This window comes from Somniosus microcephalus, unplaced genomic scaffold (genome assembly GCF_052327205.1).
Source record: "Somniosus microcephalus isolate GS21.2 unplaced genomic scaffold, FLI_Smic_1.0 scaffold761, whole genome shotgun sequence".
In the NCBI taxonomy this organism is placed as follows: domain Eukaryota; kingdom Metazoa; phylum Chordata; class Chondrichthyes; order Squaliformes; family Somniosidae; genus Somniosus; species Somniosus microcephalus.
The window spans coordinates 67,523-94,000 of NW_028225948.1; the positions used below are offsets into that span (position 1 = coordinate 67,523).

At 47.7% G+C, this 26,478-nt stretch overlaps 1 protein-coding gene across 1 annotated transcript in view; it reads left to right on the plus strand.

Annotated features, from left to right (window-relative positions):
• Window positions 1-3,324: 3,324 nt before the first annotated feature.
• Window positions 3,325-26,478, plus strand: part of LOC147081143 (serine/arginine repetitive matrix protein 2-like) — a 31,012-nt gene continuing 7,858 nt past the window's right edge. Inside the window, exons 1-3 of the mRNA XM_085980940.1 lie at window positions 3,325-3,506; window positions 17,950-18,216; window positions 19,674-19,775. Of these exons, the coding sequence (XP_085837066.1) occupies window positions 17,978-18,216; window positions 19,674-19,775 (341 nt within the window). The 5' untranslated portion in view covers window positions 3,325-3,506; window positions 17,950-17,977. The remainder of the gene's footprint in view (window positions 3,507-17,949; window positions 18,217-19,673; window positions 19,776-26,478) is intronic.

Sequence of the window (26,478 nt, forward strand, 5' to 3'; positions counted from 1 at the left end):
GTCTTTCTTTCATGAATGGCCAATTCATGTCAATACCTATTCAGAAAAATACACCATTCTATGAAAGGAATCTAGCCTTATTAAAACATGACATACTAGGTCTGGAAATCTGGAAGCCTCAACAATGGAGAAGCTGTGAACAGCATTCAGGCTATTGAGATAAGATAAGTTGTTGACACTGAATCAATAAACTTGTTGAAACAGAAGGTTGAAGGTTCCTGAATCACAGAATCACAGAAACCCCACAGTGCAGATAGAGGCCATTCGGCCCATCGAGCCTGCACCGACACATATCCCACCCGATCCCCGTAACCCCTACACCAACACATATCCCACCCTATCTCCGTAACCCCACGTATTTAATCCCCCTAACACTAAGGGTCAATTTATCATAGCCAATCAACCTAACCCGCACATCTTTGGACTGTGCGAGGAAACCGGAGCACCCGGAGGAAACCCACGCAAACACGGGGAGAATGTGCAAACTCCACACAGACAGTCGCCCGAGGCCGGATTCGAACCCGGGTCCCTGGCGCTGTGAGGCAACAGTGCTAACCACTATGCCACCGTGCTGAAGTCTGCAGCTTTGGAAAGAACACAATGGTACACCCTGTTAAGGTGTCCTAAGTTACACTTCAGAAAGAAACACAGAAAATTAGGAAACATATGCCTTCGGAAAAATGACATCAAATGAAACGCAGGAGACATGATTCTGTGTTGCAATCAGCTGAGGTGACTTAAGAATTGCATAGATCACCCTGGTTGAGGAGTTTTAATTTACACGTCATAAAAAGACACAAACAGAAGACCTTAGTAAAAATGACATCAAATAGATGCACCTGCTGGTTACACCATTTTTTATGATAAGCTTCGAACACCTAGGGTAGAGACATAATTCTTAATGCTACCAGCTGATCTAACTGTAAGAATAGCAGGGGTCAGCAGAAAAATGACTGGAGATAATTAGCTTACATCAGCAGAAATCTTCAAAGGAAATACCACTGCAAAAGGGTATAAAAATTGAACTTTCAAATGGGATGATAGATTCGCTGTAAAGGGGCAAAGCGATTCTTGGCTTCAGAGGCAGGCTCTGTAAGTCTACACCTCTTTGTACCTCGGGTATCAAAGGTATTTGATTTTGGTGGATATCCTGGAATAAAGACTAAGAACTGTAAAAATGTAGCGAAGTTAAGATTTGAGAATAAGGATCTCTGATAATAGAATTGTAAGCTTTCTGTTTTTGGAACTGTTAATGTTGTGATTGAAACACCTACTGTAATTACATGTCGGTTCTTTAATAATTCTATATATTTTTAGAATTGTCTCACATAATACTTCTGTATCAAACTCGCGAACTCAATCTCTGTACACTCCTTGGTGAGGAGTTGCAGAATTCTGGGGGAGTTTTCCGGACCCTCATAATATCCGGAAGGTTACAGTCTAGCTAAACTTATTAAAAGTGCTATATGGAGGACGGTAACATCTTCAGGTTGTTCCTTTGCTTTAGGGAGAGATAGTCTGGACCTTTAGACCCAATTAAGCGTCTTAGGATTCGGCTACCTCAAACTTTAGTTGAAGGTGAACATCTGGGGAATACGCCTGATCTGGGGTAGCCCTAAAGCAGCTAGGACTAGTAATAATCCTTTCAGGCAGACGTCGACGACGAAGTCCAACACCACCTTCAGTGTGCCAGTGCAGCCTTTGGTCGCCTGAGGAAGAGAGTGTTTGAAGACCAGGACCTCAAACCTGGCACCAAGCTCATGGTCTACAGAGCAGCAGTGATACCCGCCCTCCTGTATGCTTCAGAGACATGGACCATGTACAGCAGGCACCTCAAAGCACTGGAGAGGTACCACCAACGCTGCCTCCGCAAGATCCTGCAAATCCATTGGCAGGATAGGTGCACCAACGTCAGTGTTCCTGCTCAGGCCAACATCCCCAGCATCGAAGCTCTGACCACGCTCGATCAGCTCCGATGGATGGGTCACATCGCCCGCATGCCTGATACGAGACTCCCAAAACAAGCGCTCTACTCGGAGCTCCGACACGGTAAGAAAGCCCCAGGTGAGCAGAGGAAATGCTTCAAGGACAACCTCAAAGCCTCCTTGAAAAAGTGCAACATCCCCACCGACTCCTGGGAATCCCTGGCCCAAGACTGCACAAAGTGGAGGAGAAGCATCCGGGAAGGCGCCGAACACCTCGAGTCTCTTCACCGGGAGCAAGCGCAAGCAGCGCACGTCAACCCAGCACCCCACCCACCCGCCCTTTCAATCACCGTCTGCCCCACCTGTGACAGAGACTGTAGGTCCCGCTTTGGACTCATCAGTCACCTGTGAACTCATCTTTAATGTGGAAGCAAGTCATCCTCGGTTCCGAGGGACTGCCTAAGAAGAATCTCCTTCAGCCCCACAACTGCCTCCCGCCTGAGATATCTGCGCTCCTCTAATTCTGCCCTCTTGAGCATCCCTGATTATAAGCTCAACCTTTGGTGGCCGTGCCTTCTGTTGCCTTGGCCCTAAGCTCTGGAATTCCATCCCTAAACCTCTCCGCTTTGCTACCTCACTTTCCTCCTTTAAGACGCTCCTTAAAATCTACCTCTATGACCAAACTTTTGGTCATCTGCCCTAATATCTCCTTATGTGGCTTGGTGTCAATTTTTTTTTTGTCTTATAATACTCCTGTGAAGCGCCTTGGGACGTTTTACTATGTTAAAGGCGCTATATAAATATAATAAAGTTGTTGTTATAATAACACTTCAAAAGTATTTCATTGGCTGCACAGCGGTTTGGTACGTCCGGAGGACGTGAAAGGCTCTATACAAATGCAAGTCTTTCTTTTTATTATGCCCAGGTTCGGGGGAAGGGGGGGCGGGAACCATGACTGGAATTTGGTGCCTTCAGCTCAGCACTTGGCCTGTCTCCCGCGGTGCCCTGTGGGGGTTGTAGTCCCCAGGAACCAGGCTCCTCCATTCATTCCAAAGGGTTGAACCGGAGGGCAGAAACTACATTTCCCATCAGCCTCATGCAGCGCCGCGCCAGACAGGCGGCATGCGTGAGAGCGACCGAGGAGGGGTGGAAACGTTGCCTTCTGGGTATTGCAGTCTGCTGAGCCGCGGGCGGCCATTGTGCCCGGCGCGCAGGCGCGGGCACGCAGACTACATTTCCCGCCAGCCTCTTGCGGCGCCGAGCCGTGCTCAAAGTGGCTGGCAGGCTGGCGCGCGCGATGCCCTCTGGGAGGTGTAGTCCACCGAGCCGCGGTCGGCCATTCTCCCCGGCGAGCAGGCGGAGGGGCGAAAACTACATTTCCCGTCAGTTTCCCCCACATCCCTCTCCTCTCCCCATCGCCTCTCCCTGGCGAACCGAGGGGGAGCTGCGAAGCGTCTCCATGTTGGTGTCGCAGTGAAGAGCGGGAGAGGGCGAAGGAAGGAAGCGAGAGAGAAGAAGCCGCAGATACTCACCCACCCACTGAGATCCCGGGCACACACCCTCCCCGGCAGCTGCCGGCAGGTTAGTCCCCGCAGCCTCTCAGGTCGTGGAGCGCAGCGCGGAGCCCGAGGCCACTCGGGCGGCTAGGCCGCAGGGCTGAGCCTCGGCATCGGGTACTCGGGCAACCCGGGCCCCCCTGCGGCCCACTCGAGGCTTCCAACTCCCCAGCCTTACTCTCTGCCCCTCAAACCGCAACTGTTCCCATTTTAAACCATGAGCATCGATTTAACCGTAACTATTCCAATTTTAAACCAGAACCATCGATTTAACCATAATTATTTCAATTTTGAACCAGAACTATCGATTTAACCCTAATTATTTCAATTTTAAACCAGAACTATTGATTTGACCAAAATTATTTCAATTTTGAACCAGAACTATTGATTTGACCATAACTATTCCAATTTTGATCCAGAACTATTAATTTGACCATAACTATTAAAATTTTAAACCAGAACTATTGATTTGACCATAACTATTAAAAAATTTAAACCAGAACTATTAATTTGACCATAACTATTAAAATTTTAAACCAGAACTATTGATTTGACCATAACTATTAAAAAATTTAAACCAGAACTATTAATTTGACCATAACTATTAAAATTTTAAACCAGAACTATTGATTTGACCATAACTATTAAAAAATTTAAACCAGAACTATTAATTTGACCATAACTATTAAAATTTTAAACCAGAACTATTGATTTGACCATAACTATTAAAAAATTTAAACCAGAACTATTAATTTGACCATAACTATTAAAAATTTAAACCAGAACTATTGATTTGACCATAACTATTCCAATTTTAAACCAGAACTATTTAATTTTAAACCATAATTATTTAATTTTAAACCATAGCTATTTAACCATAACTGTTTTAACTGAAATTTATGCTTTTAAATTTTAAATCATAACTCTTTTAATTTTAAATCTTAACTATTGCACCATTGCTGCTTTTAATCAAACCATAACTATTGATTTAACTATAAATATTTCAATTTTAAACCATAATTATTTAATCAGAACTGTTTTAACTGAAATATAACTTTAAAAAAAGACTTGCGCCTTTTGCAACCTCAGAATGTCCCAAAGCGCTTCACGGCCAATGAAGTACTTTTGGAGTGTAGTCACTGTTGTAATGTCGGAAACGCGGCAGCCAATTTGCGCACAGTAAACTCGCACAAACTGCAATGTGATAATGATCAGGTAATCTGTTTTTTTAATACTGTTGGTTGAGGGATAAATCAGGACACGGGAAGAACTCCCCATCTCCTCTTCGAAATAGTGCCATAGGATCTATTATGTCCACCTGAGAGAGCAGACAGGCCCTCTGTTTAACATCTCATCCGAAAGATGACACCTCCGACAGTGCAGCGCTCCCTCGGCACTGTTCTGGAGTGTCAGCCAAATATTTGTGCTCAATTCTCCGGAGTGGGAATTGAACCCTCAACTCCGAGGCGAGAGTGCTTTAACTTAAAACCGTAACTCTTTCGATTTTAAATCATAACTTTTGACTTAAAACCATAATGATTTCAATTTGAAACCATAACGGTTTTAAATTTAAAATGGTGACTTTCTAAAATATAATCTCATAAAGTTCCTTTAAAATTGTAATTTATTCACTGTTTACATTGTCTTTAAATGTTGTTTAATTTAAAAAAAACCTTTACTAGAGAGTTTTAACAAATCATTTCAATCACTTCAAAAGCACCTCATTGGCTGTGAAGCACTTTGGGACGTCCTGAGGTTGTGAAAGGTGCGATATACATGCAAGTCTTTCTATTTTAAAATATTAAATACTGCAATAGTTGCGGTCAGGAATGGTATTCTTCAGATAAATCTCTTAATTTCCAACAACTAATTTCTTGCAAAACTGTGGAATGATTGACGTTTAACGAATGCATTGAATAAAATCTGTTAAAATTGTTCCATGGGATTCTCTCTTTTGAATTTCACTGGTTTAAAAACATTTATGTTCTCTTAAAATCCTTTAGCTGCATTGCTTTTTTTTGCTTAAAACCGAATGTTCTAAAAATATATTAAAAGTCTTGACGTCTGCGTGCAACTCGTCAGCTTTCTGTGTGACAAATTCGTACAATGGGGGGAAGCCTATGTAAACAGTCATGCTGTAGTGACTTCGTAAATAATCCTCCGTTAAATAAGGATAGGTAGAAGTCATGCTTTTTGATAGGAAGAATGATCAGCGGTACTATCAATTAAATGGTACACTTTTACTGGGGGTGCAGGAACAGAGACCTGGGTGTGTGCGTACACAGATCTTTGAAGGTGGCAGAACAAATTGAGAAGGCTGTTAACTTTTTTTTTAAAAGAAGTGTATGGATCCTTGGCTTTATAAATAGAGGCATAGAGTACAAAAGCAAGGAGGCTATGCTAAACCTTTATAAATAACCGGGTTATGCCTCCGCTGGAGTGTTGCGTCCAATTCTGGGCATCACACTTTAGGAAGGATGTCAAGGCCTTGGGGAGGGTGCAGCAGGGATTTATTGGCATGGTACCGGGGATGAGGGACTTCAGTTATGTGGAGAGAAGCTGGGGTTGTTCCCCTTCGAGCAGAGAAGGTTAAGAGGAGATTTGAAAGAGTGTTCAAAAATAACGAAGGGCTTTGATAGAGTAAATAGGGAGAAACTGTTTCCACTGGCAGGAGGGTCGGTAACCAGAGGACACAGATTGAAGGTAATCGGTAAAAGAAGCAGAGGGGGAGATGAGAATATATTTTACGCATCGAGTGATGACCTGGAATGCACTGCCTGAAAGGGTGGTGGAAGCAGTTTTATTAATAACTTCCAAGAGAGAATTGGATAAATACTTGAGGGGAAAAAATTGCTGGGCTACGAGGAACATAGGAACAGCAGTAGGCCATTCAGCCCCTTGAGCCTGTTCCACCATTCAATGAGATCATGGCTGATCTGTGATGTAACCCTATCCACCCATCTTGGCTCCATATCCCTTAATACCCTTGGCTAGCAGAAATCTGTCTCTTTCAACTTTAAAATTATTAATTGAGCTACTAGCATTTGCTTTTTGTTTGAGTGTGTTGCACACTTTTCTAGTTAGAGGAAACTTTGTTAATTCCGGCACCGATGGGACCGAGCTGTTGCCGATCTATCAAAACTGCCGGACGTACCAGCGTTAATGTTGAAGCATACGGCGGTTTTCATCTCCGTATCTGACAACAAACACTGTTGCTTAGCAACAGCTTCAAACAGTCGGCCCGTACCTTGGAAGCGTCTCTGTAGCTTAGCAACAGTTTGAGTGACTTTCCAGAGCCTGACTTGGAAAAAAAAGCCACGAGAAGAAAAAAAACCATACAAAACGGCTCCTGATTTCTGCCGGTAGATCGAGGTTTCCGGACATACAACCTCTGGATAAACCAGTGTCTCCTGTAATAGTCTATTAAGTAAAGGCAGGGCAGTTCAGTCCTGTGGAATGCACATCCTGTGCCATGTGGGGATTCCAGGATGCTTCCCAAAGGAGGTGCAACGAAGGTTCACTAGATTGATTCCTGGGATGAGAGGGCTGTCCTATGAGGAGAGATTGTGTAGAATGGGCCGATACTCTCTGGAGTTTAGAAGAATGAGAGGTGATCTCATTGAAACATACAAGATTCTGAGGGGGATTGACAGGGTAGATGCTGAGAGGTTGTTTCCCCTGGCTGGAGTATCTAGAACTAGGCGACTTAGTCTCAGGATAAGGGGTCGGCCATTTAAGACCGAGATGAGGAAGAATTTCTTCACTCAGAGGGTTGTGAGTCTTTGGAATTCTCTGCCCCAGAGGGCTGTGAATGCTGAGTCTTTGAGTATATTCAAGACTGAGATCGATAGATTTTTGGACTCTAGGGGAATCAAGGGATATGGAGATTGGGCGGGAAAGTGGAGTTGAGGTCGATGATCAGCCGTGATCTTATTGTATGGTGGAGCAGGCTCAGGGGGCCGTATGGCCCACTCCTGCTCCTATTTCATGTTATGAATGGTGGAGCAGGCTCGAGGGGCCGTATGGCCCACTCCTGCTCCTATTTCATGTTATGAATGGTGGAGCAGGCTCGAGGGGCCGTATGGCCCACTCCTGCTCCTATTTCTTGTTATGAATGGTGGAGCAGACTCGAGGGGCCGTATGGCCCACTCCTGCTCCTATTTCTTGTTATGAATGGCGGAGCAGGCTCGAGGGGCCGTATGGCCCACTCCTGCTCCTATTTCTTGTTATGAATGGTGGAGCAGACTCGAGGGGCCGTATGGCCCACTCCTGCTCCTATTTCTTGTTATGAATGGTGGAGCAGGCTCGAGGGGCCGTATGGCCCACTCCTGCTCCTATTTCTTGTTATGAATGGTGGAGCAGACTCGAGGGGCCGTATGGCCTACTCCTGCTCCTATTTCTTGTTATGAATTGTGGAGCAGGCTCGAGGGGCCGTATGGCCTACTCCTGCTCCTATTTCTTGTTATGAATGGTGGAGCAGACTCGAGGGGCCGTATGGCCTACTCCTGCTCCTATTTCTTGTTATGAATTGTGGAGCAGGCTCGAGGGGCCGTATGGCCTACTCCTGCTCCTATTTCTTGTTATGAATGGTGGAGCAGACTCGAGGGGCCGTATGGCCGACTCCTGCTCCTATTTCTTGTTATGAATGGCGGAGCAGGCTCGAGGGGCCGTATGGCCCACTCCTGCTCCTATTTCTTGTTATGAATGGTGGAGCAGGCTCGAGGGGCCGTATGGCCCACTCCTGCTCCTATTTCTTGTTATGAATGGTGGAGCAGGCTCAAGGGGCCGTATGGCCCACTCCTGCCCCTATTTCTTGTTATGAATGGTGGAGCAGGCTCAAGGGGCCGTATGGCCCACTCCTGCTCCTATTTCTTGTTATGTATGGCGGAGCAGGCTCGGGGGGCCGTATGGCCCACTCCTGCTCCTATTTCTTGTTATGAATGGTGGAGCAGGCTCGAGGGGCCGTATGGCCCACTCCTGCTCCTATTTCTTGTTATGAATGGTGGAGCAGACTCGAGGGGCCGTATGGCCTACTCCTGCTCCTATTTCTTGTTATGAATGGTGGAGCAGGCTCAAGGGGCCGTATGGCCCACTCCTGCTCCTATTTCTTGTTATGAATGGTGGAGCAGGCTCGAGGGGCCGTATGGCCCGCTCCTGCTCCTATTTCTTGTTATGAATGGCGGAGCAGGCTCGAGGGGCCGTATGGCCCACTCCTGCTCCTATTTCTTGTTATGAATGGTGGAGCAGGCTCAGGGGGCCGTATGGCCCACTCCTGCTCCTATTTCTTGTTATGAATGGTGGAGCAGACTCGGGGGGCCGTATGGCCCACTCCTGCTCCTATTTCTTGTTATGAATGGTGGAGCAGGCTCGAGGGGCCGTATGGCCCACTCCTGCTCCTATTTCTTGTTATGAATGGTGGAGCAGACTCGAGGGGCCGTATGGCCTACTCCTGCTCCTATTTCCTGTTATGAATGGTGGAGCAGACTCGAGGGGCCGTATGGCCCACTCCTGCTCCTATTTCCTGTTATGAATGGTGGAGCAGACTCAAGGGGCCGTATGGCCCACTCCTGCTCCTATTTCTTGTTATGAATGGTGGAGCAGGCTCGAGGGGCCGTATGGCCCACTCCTGCTCCTATTTCTTGTTATGAATGGTGGAGCAGACTCGGGGGGCCGTATGGCCCACTCCTGCTCCTATTTCTTGTTATGAATGGTGGAGCAGGCTCGAGGGGCCGTATGGCCCACTCCTGCTCCTATTTCTTGTTATGAATGGTGGAGCAGACTCGAGGGGCCGTATGGCCTACTCCTGCTCCTATTTCCTGTTATGAATGGTGGAGCAGACTCGAGGGGCCGTATGGCCCACTCCTGCTCCTATTTCCTGTTATGAATGGTGGAGCAGACTCGAGGGGCCGTATGGCCTACTCCTGCTCCTATTTCCTGTTATGAATGGTGGAGCAGACTCGAGGGGCCGTATGGCCCACTCCTGCTCCTATTTCCTGTTATGAATGGTGGAGCAGACTCGAGGGGCCGTATGGCCCACTCCTGCTCCTATTTCTTGTTATGAATGGTGGAGCAGACTCGAGGGGCCGTATGGCCCACTCCTGCTCCTATTTCCTGTTATGAATGGTGGAGCAGGCTCGAGGGGCCGTATGGCCCACTCCTGCTCCTATTTCCTGTTATGAATGGTGGAGCAGGCTCGAGGGGCCGTATGGCCTACTCCTGCTCCTGCTCCTGCTCTTACTTCTTATGTTCTACGCCCTTTGTGTGAAGAAGTGTTTCCTAACTTCTCTCCTGAATGGCCTGGCTCTGATTTTAAGGTTCTGTCCCCTTGTCCTAGACTCCCTGCACCAGTAGAAAAAGTTTCTCTCTACCTACCGTAACAATTCCTTTCAAAATCCTACAATCCCATAACCTTCTATTTCCAGGGAATACAAGCCTAGTTTATGTAAAATCTCCTCGTAATTTGATCCCTGGTGACATTCTGGTGAACCTGTGCTGCACTCCGTCCAAGGCCAATATATCCTTTGTAAGGTGCGGGGCCCGGACTTGTACACAGCGCTCCAGATCAACATTCCTGTAAGCTGTGTGGCTGCAGGGAACCCGCACAGCCGGCTTTTCAATACAAAAAACGGGCATGCATGGCATTTTGAACGGCCCGCGCAGCCCCTTAAAGGGACCTGGCAGGGCCCAAACTAAATTAGAGGGAACATTTATTGCAAGGGGAATGGAGTATAAAAGTAGGGAAGTCCTGCTACAACTGTACAGGGTATTGGTGAGACCACACCTGGAGTACTGCGTACAGTTTTGGTCTCCTTATTTAAGGAAGGATATACTTGTATTGGGGGCAGTTCAGAGAAGGTTCACGAGGTTGATCCCTGAGATGAAGGGCTTGTCTTATGAAGAAAGGTTGGGCCTCTCCTCACTGGAGTTTAGAAATGTAAGAAGTCACACAACACCAGGTGACTTCTTACATTTGTCCACCCCAGTCCAACTCCGGCATCTCCACACCATGGAGTTTAGAAGAATGAGAGGGGATCTTATTGAAACATATAAGATTCTGAGGGGGCTTGACAGGGTAGATGCAGGGAGGATGTTTCCCCTTGTGGGGGAATCTAGAACTAGGGGGCATAATTTCAGAATAAGGGGTCACCCATTTAAAACTGAAATGAGGAGGAATTTCTTCTCGGAGGGCCGTGAATCTTTGGAATTCTCTTCCCCAGAGAGCTGTGGAGGCTGGGTCAGTGAATATATTTAAGGTGGAGAGACACAGACTTTGAAAGGTAAGGGAGTCGAGGGTTATGGGGAGCGGCGGGGAAGTGGAGTTGAGGCCAAGATCAGATCAGCCATGATCTTATTGAATGGCGGAGCAGGCTCGAGGGGCCAAATGGCCGACTCCTGCAGTTATTTCTTAGCTCTTATGTTTTTTCTTATACTAACTTCTGTGTACAGCCTGGTCCTATTATCTGCTGCCCTCTAACCACCCGTCCACTTCACCTGAAGGCTTTGTGCAACTGGGGAGGTTGACTATTTTATAAGACTAGAAGAAATCAATTACAGGAAACTCTTTATTATCCGGCACCGACGTGGTGCCGGTTTATCAAAAAGTCCGGATTACAGAGAGGTATAGTTAAAAGGTACGAGAACTCCGTACACAGCAACAAATCCAGGCTTCCCTGTTGCTTGGCAACAAGTTCAGGAACCCCGATTACACAGCCACAGGTCCAGGAACGGCCACTAATATGAAGTAGAACTTACCTGAACCTACTCCTGAATTTTGCCGGTTAACAGAGACTTCCGGTTATTTAGGTGCCGGTAAATCGGGAGTTTCCTGCAGCATAACAATTAAAAGGGATTTAATTTCTAAAAGCTGATTGTTATCCGAGAACTCATTCTGTAAAGCAATTAAATGTTTTTCTATAAATTGAAAATTGAAGCAATGCATCGAATCGTAGAATGATACAGCACCATTCGGCCCATCAATTCTGTCCCTCTCTTTCGAAGAGCAATCCAGTTAGTCCCACTCCCCCGCTCTTTCCCCACATCACAGCAATTTTTTCTCCTTCAAGTATTTATCCAGTTCCCTTTTGAAGGCTGCTATTGAATCCGTATCCACCATCCAACCAGGATTCCACATTCTAACCAATCATAGCCTAAACAAGTTTTTCCTCATGTCGCCTCTGGTTCTTTTGCCAATCACCTTAAATCTGTGCCCTCTGGTTATCGACCCTTCAGTGATTGGAAACAGTTTCTCTGTATTTACTCTATCTGAGCTCTTCATGATTTTAAACACCTCTATCAAATCTCCTCTTTGCCTTCTCTGCTCTAAGGAGAACAACCTCAGCTTCTCCAGTCTATCCATGTAACTGTAATCCTTCAACCCTGGAACCATTCTAGTAAATCTCTTCTGTACCCTCTCCACAGCCTTCGCGTCCTTCCTAAAGTACGGTGCCCAGAATTGGACACAATACTCCAGCTGGGGCCGAACTCGTGTTTTATTTAGGTTTAACATAACTTCCCGGCGTTTGTACTCTATGCCTCTGTTTATAAAGCCCAGGATCCCATATGCTTCATTAAATGCACGTTAACCTGTCCTGCCCCCATCAAAGATTTGTGCACAAACGTCCCCAGAACTCTCTGTTCTTGCACCCACTTTGAAATGGCAACATTTAGCTTGTATTGTCTCTCCTCGTTCTTCCTACCGAAATGTATCACACCACACTTTTTAACTAAATAATTCCCTGTTGCTGTGCCCGCAATTAATTGGTGAGTACAAGTTATTTTTTAGATAGAGTTGTAGGAGAATGTTTAGGAAAGTGCTGCACATCGCCCCCTGGAGGCGAGAGCCTGCAATTTCATCGTGACTGTTGACATGGGGAAATTGAATAGGGAATTTTGCCGTAGCGTTCACCCTGGGAAATGTTGGCGCAAACGTGTGACGAGCAGTCGTGACAGCTGACATTATTCTCCCTGTGTAAGATTTTTAGTACATAGATAAATATTTTTTTTAATTCATCCATACTTGAAGGAACCTATATTTCTACAGTGCCTCTCACGGCCTCGGGACGTCCCAAAGCGCTTCACAGTTGTTTAAGTACTTTTTGAAGTGCGGTCGCTGTTGTAATGTAGGAAACGCGGCAGCCATTTTGCGCACAGCAAGCTCCCACGAACAGCAGTGAGATAAATGACCAGATCACCTGTGTTTTAGTGATCTTGGTCGAGGGATAAACATTGACCCCAGGACACCAGGGAAGGTCTTTTTCCTCGTGGGGGAATCTAGAACTAGGGGGGCATAATTTCAGAATAAGGGGGCACCCTTTTAAATCGGTAATGAGGAGGAATGTCCTCTCTGAGGGTTGTGAATCTTTGGAATTCTCTGCCCCAGAGAGCTGTGGAGGCTGGGTCATTGAATATAACTAAGGTGGAGACACACAGATTTTGAAAGGTAAGGAGTCGAGGGTTATGGGGAGCGGCAGGGAAGTGGAGTTGAGGCCAAGATCAGATCAGCCATGATTTTATTGAATGGCGGAGCAGGCTCGAGGGGCCAAATGACCTACTCCTGCTCCTACGTCTTATGTTCTTCTTCCAATAGTGGCCGTGGGATCTCTTAGAGGGCAGACGAGCAGTGTTCTCTTTTTTGTGCGCGGTCCCTTTAAATTTGCTGCGCGACCGGACATATCTTTCCTAACGGCAGCAGGCGGTGAGCGCCCTGCGCGGGACCTCCCCGATTGGTGCCTGGGGGGGGGGGGGTAACATTGCAGGCGAGACCTCGGTTTAATGTCTCATCCAAAAGACAATTGTTGTTGAGCATTTTCAATTGAAATTTCAAGACTTTTAGGATTTGAAACCTTGACCATTTTGAAGAATGAATTTGAATATCAAAATATTGACTATCAATGAAGGGGTTTAATATTTCAGTTCAATAAGCTTACACAGACAGTTGGCAAGTCTTAACGAGCGTAACTGAGACTCCAGTTACTCTCCCGCAGCGCTGCACGGTGCCGAGAGCAAGTATAGCATTCGATGGACCGAATGGCCTATATCATTCTATGATTCTGTATGTTTGAAGGGGCAAAAATTACATGGCTATGTTCCCTTGAAGCTGCGCAGCGCCCCAGGATTCCCGCGGAGCCGGCTAGCTGGCTTTCAAATTGACAAACCTGTGCATGCGCGGAGTTTTGTATGGCTCAAAATAAAATTGCGGGGAACATGGCTATGAGGAAAGAACGGGAGTGGGATTAATTGGCTAGCTCTTTCAAAGAGCTGGCGCAGGCACGATGGGCCGAATGGACTCCTGTATCGTCTAGGTGAAGTGGGTGATAATTGGACCAGGGTGCAATTCAGTCTCCATTTAAAAGCCATATTGACCTTATTTTTATATTTCTATTGTTAAATTCCCACGTCCACGTTGATAATAGGAACTGCCTATGTCACGCTGTAATTGCTCACTCCTGCCATTGGCGGCGCTGCACCAGGAGGGTGCAATTCTACCTTGACGAGTTTACATAGCCAGTCCCATTATAAATGTGGACATGTTTGTTCAAACTGTTTAGGCCTCAGCTGGCGTATTGTGGTCAGTTCTGGGCACCACACTTTAGGAAGGATGGCAAGGCCTTGGGCGAGGGTGCAGAAGATATTCACTAGAATGGTCGCAGGGATGAAAGATTACAGTTACGTGGCGAGCCTGGGATTATTCTCCTTGGAGCAGAGAAGGTTAAGAGGAGATTTGATAGAGGTGTTCAAAATCAGGAATGGTTTTGCCAGTGTAAATATAGAGGAACTGTTTACTGGCTGAAGGGGCGGTAACCAGAGGACACAGGTTTAAGGTGATTGGCAAAAGAACCAGAGGCGATGTGAGGAAAAACATTTTTACGCAGCGAGTTGTTGTGATCTGGAATGCACTGCCTGAAAGGGCGGTGGAAGCAGATTTAATAGTAACTTTCAAAAGGGGAATTGGGTAAACACTTGGGGGCGGGGGGGTGGAATTACAGGGCTCTGGGGAAAGAGCAGGGGATTGGAATTAATTGGAGAGCTCTTTCAAAGAGATGGCACTGGCATGATGGGCCGAATGGCCTCCTCCTGTGCTGTATCATTCAATGATTCTGTGTGGAAGGAAGACACTAAATCTACCTGCAACATATGCAAGATCTTTTGTATTTATATAGTGAGAATCCTTTAATGATAAAATTTAATAATGAGGTTTAATTTTTTTTTAAACAGTTAAATTGCTGCACTTACCTTTTCTACACCAGTTTTGGAAATCAAGTTTCTTCAATATGGAATTTTAACTTTCTCCCCTTTTCCAAAACAAAAGTTGCAGTGGATGTTCAGGGTTTGTTTCAAACTTTGTAGCACAATACATTTTTGAACTATCCTTCCCTTTATGTGGCCTTGGTGAGACCACACCTAGAGTATTTTGTGCAGTTTTGGTCGCCTTATCTGAGGAAGGATGTTCTTGCCATGGAGAGAGTGCAGCCAAGATTCACCAGACTGATACCTGGGATGGCAGGAATGACGTATGAGGGGAGATTGTGTCGATTGGGCTTACATTCGCTAGAGTTTAGAAGAATGAGAGGGGATCTCATTGAAACTTATAAAATTCTAACAGGACTAGACAGACTAAATGCGGGAAGGATGTTCCTGATGGCGGGGGAGTCCAGAACCAGGGGTCACAGTCTAAGGATAAGGGGTAGGCCATTTAGGACAGAGATGAGGAGGAATTTCTTCACCCAGAGAGTGGTGAACCTGTGGAATTCTCTACCACAGAAAGCAGTAGAGGCCAATACATTAAATATATTCAAGAAGGAGTTGGATATATTTCTTAAGGCTAAAGGGATCAAGGGATATGGGGAGAAGGCAGGGACAGGGTACTGAATTTGGATGATCAGCCATGATCTCATTAAATGGCGGAACAGGCTCGAGGGGCCAAATGGCCTACTCCTGCTCCTATCTTCTATGTTTCTGTGAACGGCAATATAGTTTCAAGTCAGGATGGTGTGTTGCTTGGAGGTGGTGTTGTCCCCATGCGCCTGCTGCCCTTGTCCTTTTAGGTGTGAGGGGTTGCGGGTTTGGGAGGTGCTGCCAAAGAAGCCTTGGTGCGTTGCTGCATTGCATCTTGTAGATGGTACACACTGCAGCCATGGTACGCCGGTGGTGGAGGGAGTGAATGTTTAAGGTGGTGGATGGGGTGCCGATCAAGCGGGCTGCTTTGCCCTGGATGCTGCCCCAGGGGAGGGGGGATATGGTCTTGGGCTTTGGCAGACCAATGGTCCTAGAGTTTAACCAATGTTTCCAACAAGAGAGAGAGAGAGAGAGAGAGAGATAATCAGTTTCCTGATCGTGGAGGGGGAGTGAATGGAGCCAGAGTCAAACTCCACTGTCGGCCCCTCTTTTATAGAAGAGGTTCCCTCGTGAGCACCATGGGTAAATTCTGCCTCCACTGTCAGCCTTGGCTCTCTCGCCTCCGAGTCAGAAGGCTGTGGGTTCAAGTCCCACTCCAGAGACTTGGGCACAAAAATCTAGGCTGACCCTCCAGTGCAGTACTGAGGGAGTGCTGCACTGTTGAAGGTGCCGTCTTTTGGATGAGACGTTAAACCCTAGTCTGCCCTCTCCGGCGGATATAAAAGATCCCATGGCACTATTTCGAAGAAGAGTAGGGGGAGTTCTCCCAGGTGTCCTGAGGCCAATATTTATCTCTCAACCTGCGTTGCTAAAACAGATTATCTGCACATTATCACATTGCTGTTTGTGGGAGCTTGCTGTGTGCAAATTGGCTGCCGCGTTTCCTACATTACAACAGTGACTCCACTTCAAAAGTACTTCATTGGCTGTGAAGTGCCTTGGGACGTCCTGAGGTCGTGAAAGGCGCCACAGAAATGAAGGTTCTTTCAGTTATTATAAAAATGGATGAATTTCAAAACAATATCTATGTACTAAAAATCTTGCACAGGGAGCATAATTCTAGCCGTGACGATTGTTCGTCACACGTTTGTGCCAACATTTCCCGTTGCAAATTACTACGGCAAAATTCCCTATTCAATTTCCCTATGTCAACGGTCACACTGAAGTTGCAGGCTCTGGCCTCCAGGGGGCGCTGTGCAGCACTTTCCTAAAGTCGCTTCTGCAACTCAGTCCCCACCCTGTATAGTGGAGAAAAAAAACTTGTACTCACTGGGCAGTGCCACAGGTAATCAAGTAAATAAATTCTTTAAAACCGCCAGTCACAGATTTATTTTTTAAAAGCAATGGATTGCTTCAAATTCAGATTCTGCATAAACATTTTATTGCTTTGCTGCATAACTGACTCTCGACCAGGAGAAAATGAAAGGGGGCCACAAATGTAACTGCTCCATTGCTAAACTAAATGGGGGTGCAGTGGCCACTCTTCACAGTGTGTGGGGGGGGGGGGGAGCGGAGCGGAGCGGAGGAGGAAGACTTTGCTTTCCTTTATTACCCTCTCGGAAAGGTCCCTAAGGTTTTCACATGCACTGAATAACGTTGGAAGTGTGCTGACTCTTGCTGTGTCGAGAATCCTGGCAGCCGTTTTTCACACAGCATGATCCCACAAACCGCGAACGGACTGGCTCGTTGAATGTTGGGCAGCAAGATAATCTGTTGTTGTTCTGGTCGCGGGGTTAAATATTGGCCCCAGGACACTGGGGAGAACTCCCCCTGCTCTTACTCCAATAGTGTTGTGGGATTTTACGTCCACCTGAGAGAGCAGACGGGGCCCTCGGTTTAACATCTCATCTGAAAGGCGGCACGTCTGACAGTGCAGCACTCCCTGGGAGTGTCGGACTGGATTACGGGCTGAAGTCTTTGGAGTGGGGCTTGAACCCACAACAACACCAACTTAGATTTGTATGGCGCCTTTAACATGCATAGATGCATTTAAAGGGAAGCATGAGGGAGAAAGGAATAGGTTATGCTGATAGGGCGGGAGGAGGCTCATGTGGAGCATAAACACCGGCACAGACCAGTTGGGCCGAATGGCCTGTTGCTGTGCTGTTAATTTTATGTAGTAAAACGTCCCACGGCGCTTCACAGGAGCGTTTTTAAGCAAAATTTGACTGAATCACATGAGCTATTAGGACAGATGACCAAAAGCTTGGTCAAAGAAGTAGGATTTCAGGAGGGTCTTAAAGGGGGAGCGAGAGGTAGAGAAACGGAGAGGTTCAGGCAGGGAATTCTAGAGCTTAGGGTCCAGACAGCTGAAGGCACGGCCGCCACTGGTGGAGCAGGGTGGAGGAGGTTACATTACAGAGGCATTTGAACATAAGGATGAGAATTTAAAAAGAGATTAACAACCTTCCAACTCAGTCGGGTTAGCGAGTGAGCCAAGCTGCTCCCCTTGGGGGATGTTCGACCGGGCGGTTTCTGGCGTGTGTGCTATTCGCGAGTGACCCCTGCTCCCCGTTCACTCGTGGCGAGCCGTCGTTTCTCTCCCTGACCTTTGTGTGCCTTTCACCCCGCAGCGGCGAGCGGCAGGGACCAGCGACCGCCATGTACAACGGCATCGGTCTGCCCACCCCCCGGGGGAGCGGCACCAACGGCTACGTCCAGCGCAACCTGTCCTCCGTTCGCCATAAGAAGGACCGGGTGGATTACAAGTCGGAGGAGGAGCTGAAGAAGCTGGAGTCGAGCCTGGTGAAGAAGCCTAACCAGGACATCCTGGACCACGAGCGCAAGCGCAGGGTGGAGCTCAAGTGCATCGAGCTGGAAGACATGATGGAGGAGCAGGGGTAGGTGGCACCGCGCATCGGAGTTGCCGGCCTGTGCTGAGTGAGCTGATCTCACCCGGTGTGGGACTGAGCCCCACACGCACAGCAGGAAAGGCCCAGGCTCCATCCCCGGCCTGTGATGCGTTAGCTGATTCTTGGTGTTGAATTTGAAGGGGTTGGGTCCATTGGGATTCTGTACAATGGGAGTGAATGGGAAGGGTTGGGTCCATTGGGATTCTGTACAATGGGAGTGAATGGGAAGGGTTGGGTCCATTGGGATTCTGTACAATGGGAGTGAAGGGGTTGGGTCCATTGGGATTCTGTACAATGGGAGTGAATGGGTTGGGTCCATTGGGATTCTGTACAATGGGAGTGAATGGGAAGGGTTGGGTCCATTGGGATTCTGTACAATGGGAGTGAATGGGTTGGGTCCATTGGGATTCTGTACAATGGGAGTGAATGGGAAGGGTTGGGTCCATTGGGATTCGGTACAATGGGAGTGAATGGGAAGGGTTGGGTCCATTGGGATTCTGTACAATGGGAGTGAAGGGGTTGGGTCCATTGGGATTCTGTACAATGGGAGTGAATGGGAAGGGTTGGGTCCATTGGGATTCTGTACAATGGGAGTGAAGGGGTTGAGTCCATTGGGATTCTGTACAATGGGAGTGAATGGGAAGGGTTGGGTCCATTGGGATTCTGTACAATGGGAGTGAATGGGAAGGGTTGGGTCCATTGGGATTCGGTACAATGGGAGTGAATGGGAAGGGTTGGGTCCATTGGGATTCTGTACAATGGGAGTGAAGGGGTTGGGTCCATTGGGATTCTGTACAATGGGAGTGAATGGGAAGGGGTTGTGTCCATTGGCATTCTGTACAATGGAAGTGAATGGGAAGGGGTTGGGTCCATTGGGATTCTGTACAATGGAAGTGAATGGGAAGGGGTTGGGTCCATTGGGATTCTGTACAGTGGGAGTGAATGGGAAGGGGTTTAGTCAATTGAGATTCTGTCCAATGGGGGTGAATGGGAAGGGGTTGGGTCCATTGGGATTCTGTACAATGGGAGTGAATGGAAAGGGGTTGGCTCCACTGGGATTCTATACAATGGGAATGAATGGTAAGGGTTTGGCTCCACTGGGATTCTATACAATGGGAGTGAATGGGAAGGGGTTGGGTCCATTGGGATTCTGTATAATGGAAGGGGTTGGGTCCATTGGGATTCTATACAATGGGAGTGAATGGGAAGGGTATGGGCCCATTGGGATTCTGTATAATGGAAGGGGTTGAGTCCATTGGGATTCTGTGCAATGGGTGTGAATGGGAAGGGGTTGAGTCCATTGGGATTCTGTCCAATGGGATTAAAGTGGTTTGATATTACAGCTCACTATTGGTGGATTACTGTGGTGTATCTGGTACTTTGTTAGTTAACGCCCTTTAGGATGTGGTGCTGGTGGTGATTTTCTCATTGAATTCTGGTCGCAGGTATTCAGAGGAGGAGATCCAGCAGAAGGTGGCCACCTTTAGACAGATGCTGGTGGAGAAAGATGGAAGTCAGGGAAAAGAGGACCCGAAACAGCGGACAGCGTGAGTACCTCGGGCACAGCCCAGTGTCTGCGTTACCCCTGGATCGTGCACCCATGTGTTTCTGCTACCCTCTTTTTCTCCCAACCCTTCTTTGGAAAATGTGTCTATATGGGGTAGAAGAACAGAGGGATCTGGGGGGTATAGATACATAAATCGTTACAAGTAGCAACGCAGGTTAGTAAGGCCATGAAAAAAGCAAACATCGCACTGGGGGGTTCATTTCCAGAGGGATAGAATTAAACAGCAGTGAAGTTAGGTTAAATTTGAATAGAACTTTGGTTCTCTTCAACTTGGAGTGTTGTGAACAGTTTTGGTCTCCATGTAATAATACCGAGGCACTGGAGAAGATGCAAAAAAGATTTACTAGCGTGATACCAGAACTGAGGGGTTATACCCATCGGGGAAGATTGAACAGGCTGAGGCTCTCTTACCTTTTTTTAAAAAAGAGGAAACTTACGGGTGACCCTCTCGAGGTTTTGAGGATGATGAAAGGGTTTGATAGGGTAGACGTAGAGAAGATATTTCCACTTGCAGACGAGACTAGAACTAGGAGCCATAACTTTAATAGTCACTAATAAACCCAATAGAGAATTCAGGAGAAACTTGTTTACCCAGAGAGTGGTGAAAATGTGGAACTCACTGCCACAGGGAGTAGTTGAGGCTAATAGTATCGATGTATTTAAGGGGGAAGCTAGTTAAACACATGAGGGAGAAAGGGATAGAAAGATATATTGATGGAGTTAGATGAAGAGGGGCGGGAGGAGGCTCGTGTGGAGCATAAACACCGGCACGGACCAATTGGGCCAAATGGCCTGTTCCTGTGCTGTAAATACTCTCGTACTCCATCCAAGCTTTCTCCTCATCTCTCCTGAATTCCCTATCTCATGCAATCACACAGAAGCTGGCATCCTCCCGCAACTCTCGGTGAAATTCTGGGCAGTGGGCTATGTGGCCGCAAGGGCCAGTTCACGCCTCCAACAACGTACCGGCCTGGACTCTATTTAGATGCGATGTGAGGAGGAGCAGCCCCCCCCCCCCCCCCCCCCCCGGCCACCTGTTACTGGCCCAGTTGCAGCACCCATACCACAGGGCCGGGTTGAGAACCGCCAACTCTGTGCGGACCTGGTCGTGCGCACACTGCCGTCGCGTGGGGAGACCTCCATGCACTGATGCACGTTGGTTGCCACCACCTTGCTGGTGCAGATGTCTTCTGCCCTCGTGTGCCACCTTGTATTAAGTCACATCACGCCACCTGCCCGTAACCATCCAAAAGAAAGAAAGCAAGCAAGACTTATATTTATATAGCGCCTTTCACGACCACCGGACGTCTCAAAGCGCTTTACAGCCAATTAAGTACTTTTGGATGCAGTCACTGTTGTAATGTGGGAAACACGGCAGCCAATTTGCGCACAGTAAGCTCCCACAAACGGCAAGGTGGCTGCTGAAATCAAACTTTTGTTTGTTCCACATTTACTGTGTACTGTTTACTGTTAAAATCTAAATTTCCCAGCTTTAAGCAGGGTTAAAAAGGGATAAACAAGTCCTACAACTCAGAGCAGCTGAAGGCAGTTAACAAGGGAAACTGGAGAAACCTGGTTCTCCTGCAGCTGGGCTCAGCTCAGCAAGTCTTTGTTTCAGGGCCTATAAAAACAGGCTTTGAAGTGCGATTTTGCATAGAGTGCTGAGAGTTGGGTGAGTCAGGGAGTTAGGTGAGGCAAGGCCTCAGAGCTTCGGCGGGTGCTTCAGCGGTAGAGCGGGCCTACAAAGTGCTCCAGAGACCAGGTAAGGCTTACTTTGCTGGTGGTATTGAACTAAGTTAATTTAAATTGATTAAAGGGGTAGGTCATGCCCGGAGAGCCCAGCCCCGTGATGTGCTCCTCTTGCTCTTATGTGGGAATTCAGGGAGGCTGCCAGTGTCCCTGACCAACACGTGTGCCAGAAATGCATCCAGCTGCAGCTACTAGCAGGCCGTCTTGCGGCGCTGGAGCTGCGGGTGGATGGGTTGTGGAGCATTCACGATGCTGAGAGGGTCGCGAATTACTCGTACAGTGAGTTGGTCACGCCGCAGGGTAGGGCTGCAGAGGCAGAAGGGAAATGGGTGACCGCCAGGCGGAACAATAGAAGCAGGCAGGTAGTGCAGGAGACCCCTGTGGCCATCCCCCTTTCAACCAGGTATACCGCTTTGGATACTGTTGAGGGGGATGACTTACCAGAGGAAGGCAGCAGCAGCCAACTTCCTGGCACTGGGGGTGCTCCTGCTGCCCAGGAAGGGAGGAAAAAGAGTGGGAGAGCAATAGTGGTCGGGGATTCTATAGTAAGGGGAACAGATAGGCGTTTCTGTGGCCGTAGACGTGAATCCAGGATGGTTTGTTGCCTCCCTGGTGCCAGGGTCAAGGATGTCACTGAGCGGCTGCAGGGCATTCTGGAGGGGGAGGGCGAACAGCCAGAGGTCGTGGTCCACATTGGTACCAACGACATAGGTAAAAAGAGGGATGAGGTCCTGCAGCAAGAATTTAGGGAGCTAGGTAGAAGACTAAAGAGCAGGACCTCAAAGGTTGTAATCTCTGGATTACTCCCGGTGCCACGTGCCAGTGAGTATAGGAATAGGAAGATAGAACAGATGAATGTGTGGCTAAAGAGTTGGTGCAGGAGGGAGGGCTTTAGTTTCCTGGATCACTGGGTCTGCTTCTGGGAAAGGTGGGACTTGTACAAGTCGGACGGTTTACACCTGAACCAGAGGGGGACCAATATCCTTGCGGGGAGGTTTGCTAGCATTGTTGGGGGTTTAAACTAACTTGGCAGGGGGATGGGATACAGAGTGGAGCTATAGTAGGGGGTGAATTACAGCCAAATACGGAGGAAAAAACAAGTCAGCTGGGAAGGCAGAGCAAATATGTGAAAACAAAAAGGAATATGGCAAGGCTGGAAGGCATTTATTTTAATGCAAGGAGTCTTGCAAATAAGATGGATGAACTGAAGTTGTTGTTGAACACATGGGAGTACGATATTGTTGCTATCACGGAGACATGGTTGAGGGAGGGTCAGGACTGGCAGCTCAATATTCCGGGGTATAGAATCTTCAGGCGAGACAGAGGGGGGTGTAAAAGGGGAGGGGGTGTTGCAATATTAATTAAGGAGTCAATTACTAATATTACGGATGATATATTAGCGGGTTCCTCTAATGAGGCCATATGGGTAGAACTTAAAAACAAAAAGGGGGCAAGCACTTTGCTGGGAGTGTACTATAGGCCCCCAAACAGTCAGGGGGAGATAGAGGAACAGATATGTAGGCAAATCTCAGAGAAGTGCGAAAATAATAGGGTAATAATAGTGGGGGATTTCAACTTCCCCAATATTAATTGGGATAGTCAGAGTGTGAAAGGCTTAGAGGGTGCAGAATTCTTAAAGTGCACCCAGGAGAGCTTTTTGAGCCAGCGTGTAGAAAGTCCTACAAGAGAGGGGGCGGTACTGGACCTAATTCTAGGGAATGTAGCCGGGCAAGTGGTGGAAGTGTCAGTAGGAGAGCATTTTGGCGACAGTGACCATAATTCGGTGAGATTTAAGGTGGTCATGGAAAAAGACAAAGACGGCCTGGAAATAAGGGTTCTAAATTGGGGGAAGGCCGATTTTAATATGATAAGGCAGGATCTGGCCAAAGTGGACTGGGAGCAGCTACTTATAGGAAAATCCACATCAAAGCAGTGGGAGACTTTCAGAAGGGAAATAGAGAGAGTACAACGCCAACATGTTCCCGTAAAGGTCAAGGGTGGTACCAACAAGCAAAGGGAACCTTGGATGACAAGGGAGATACAAAAATGCATTAGGAAAAAAAGGGGGGCTTTTGGCAGTTACAAAAGACTAAAGACGGAGGAAGCCCTAGAGGAGTATAAAAAGTGCAGGGGCATACTTAAAAAAGAAATTAGGAGAGCGAGGAGGGGCCATGAAATAACACTGGCGAGCAAAATAAAGGAAATCCTAAGATGTTTTATAAGTATATTAAGGGCAAGAGGATAACCAGGGAAAGGGTAGGGCCCATTAGGGACCAAAGTGCCAATCTGTGTGTAGAGTCAGATGATGTAGGCGGGGTTTTAAATGAATTTTTTGCATCTGTGTTCACTATGGAGGAAGACGATGTAGACATAGAAATTGGGCAAGGGGACTGTGATATACTTGAACATATTAGCATCGAGAGGGAGGAGGTACTAGCGGTTTTAGCAGGCCAAAAAGTGGATAAATCTCCAGGCCCGGACGAGATGTATCCCAGGCTGCTGTGTGAGGCAAAGGAGGAGATTGCAGGGGCTCTGACACAAATTTTCAGAACCTCTCTGGCCACAGGGGATGTACCAGAAGACTGGAGAACAGCTAACGTAGTACAATTATTCAAGAAGGGTAGCAGGGATAAACCAGGGAATTACAGGCCAGTGAGCCTAACATCTGTGGTAGGGAAATTATTGGAAAAAATTCTGAGGGACAAAATTAGTCTCCACTTGGAGAGGCAAGGATTAATCGGGGATAGTCAGCATGGCTTTGTCAAGGGTAAATCATGTCTGACCAATCTGATTGAATTTTTCGAGGGGATGACAAGGTGTGTGGATGAGGGAAATGCTGTGGATGTGGTACACATGGACTTCAGTAAGGCTTTTGACAAAGTCCCGCATAGGAGACTGGTCAAGAAGGTAAGAGCCCATGGGATCCAGGGTGCCTTGGCACGTTGGATCCTAAACTGGCTGAGTGGCAGGAGGCAGAGGGTGATGGTCGAAGGTTGCTTTTGTGACTGGAAGCCTGTGTCCAGTGGGGTACCTCAGGGATCGGTGCTGGGCCCCTTGCTGTTTGTGATCTACATAAATGATTTGGATGAGAATGTAAAAGGTATGATCAGTAAGTTCGCAGATGACACGAAAATTGGTGGGGTGGTAAATTGCGAGGAGGAAAGCCTCAGGCTACAGGACGATATAAACGGGTTGGTCAGATGGGCAGAAAAGTGGCAAATGGAATTTAACCCTGAAAAGTGCGAGGTGAAGCATTTTGGACGGACAAATAAGGCAAGGGAATACACAATGAGTGGTAGGGCCCTAGGAAGCACAGAGGGTCAGAGGGACCTTGGTGTACATGTACATAGATCCCTGAAGGCAGTGGAACAGGTAGATAAGGTGGTTAAAAAGGCATATGGGATACTTGCCTTCATTAGCCGAGGCATAGAATATAAGAGCAGGGAGGTTATGATGGAGCTGTACAAAATGCTGGTAAGGCCACAGCTGGAGTACTGTGTGCAGTTCTGGTCGCCTCACTATAGGAATGATGTGATTGCTTTGGAGAGAGTGCAGAGGAGATTCACCAGGATGTTACCTGGGATGGAGCGCCTCAGCTATGAAGAGAGACTAAACAGGCTGGGGTTGTTTTCCTTGGAGCAAAAAAGGCTGAGGGGGGACCTGATTGAGATGTACAAAATGATGAGGGGCATAGATAGGGTAGATAAAGAGGAACTTTTCCCCTTAGTAGGGGGGTCAATAACAAGGGGGCATAGATTCAAGGTAAGGGGCAGGAGGTTTAGAGGGGATTTGAGGAGGAACTTTTTCACCCAGAAGGTGGTTGGAGTCTGGAACTCACTGCCTGAAAGGGTGGTAGAGGCAGGAACCCTCACAACATTCAAGAAGCATTTGGATGAGCACTTGAAATGCCATTGCATACAAGGCTATGGACCAAATGCTGGAAAATGGGATTAGATTGGACAGGGCTTGATGGACGGCGCAGACACGATGGACCGAAGGGCCTCTTTCTGTGCTGTATAACTCTATGACTCTAATGACCAGATAATGTGTTTGTGATGTTGATTGAGGGATAAATATTGTCCAGGACACCAGGGAGAACTCCCCTGCTCTTCTTCGAAATAGTGCCATGGAATCTTTTATGTCCACTTGAGAGCGCAGATAGGGCCTTGGTTTAACGTCTCATCCGAAAGGCGGCACCCTCCGACAGTGCAGCACTCCCGCAGCACTGCACTGGAGTGTCGGCCTAGCTTTGTGCTCAAGTCCCTGGAAAGACTACCAAGATCACCTATTTCCACCTCCATGCCACCGCCCACCTCGGCTCATCCGCTGCTGAAACCCTCCTTTGTTACCTCTAGACTTGACTATTCCAACACTCTCCTGGCCGGCCTCCCACATTCCACCCTCCGTAAACTTGAACTCAACTAAAACTCTGCTGCCCGTATCGTAACTCGCACCAAGTCCTGTTCACCCACCACCAGTGGCCACACAGTAATGGGCAAGGTTCTGTGCAGGCTGCTCGCCATTCTCCATTGCATGCGCGGAAATTTAAAAGGATCATGCACTAAAAGAAACGGGCCGTGCAGAACACAGCATGCGGTCCGGAAGCGCCTCGATTTTAAAATTCTCATCCTTGTTTCAGATCCCCCCCGTGGCGTGGCCTCGCCCCCTCCCTATCTCCAACCTCCTCTGGCCCGACAACCCCACGAGATCACTGCGCTCCTCCAATTCTGGCCTCTTGTGCTTCCTCGATTTTAATCGCTCCACCATTGGTGGCCGTGCTTTCAGCTGCCTTGGCCCTAAGCTCTGGAATTCCCTCCCTAAACCTCTCCACCTCTCCCTCCTCTAAGACGCGCCTAAAAACCTACCCCCACCTGTGCCTCGGAGGGTTGTAGGGCATGACGAGATTAGAGATAGGGAGTTGGGTATTGTGGTGA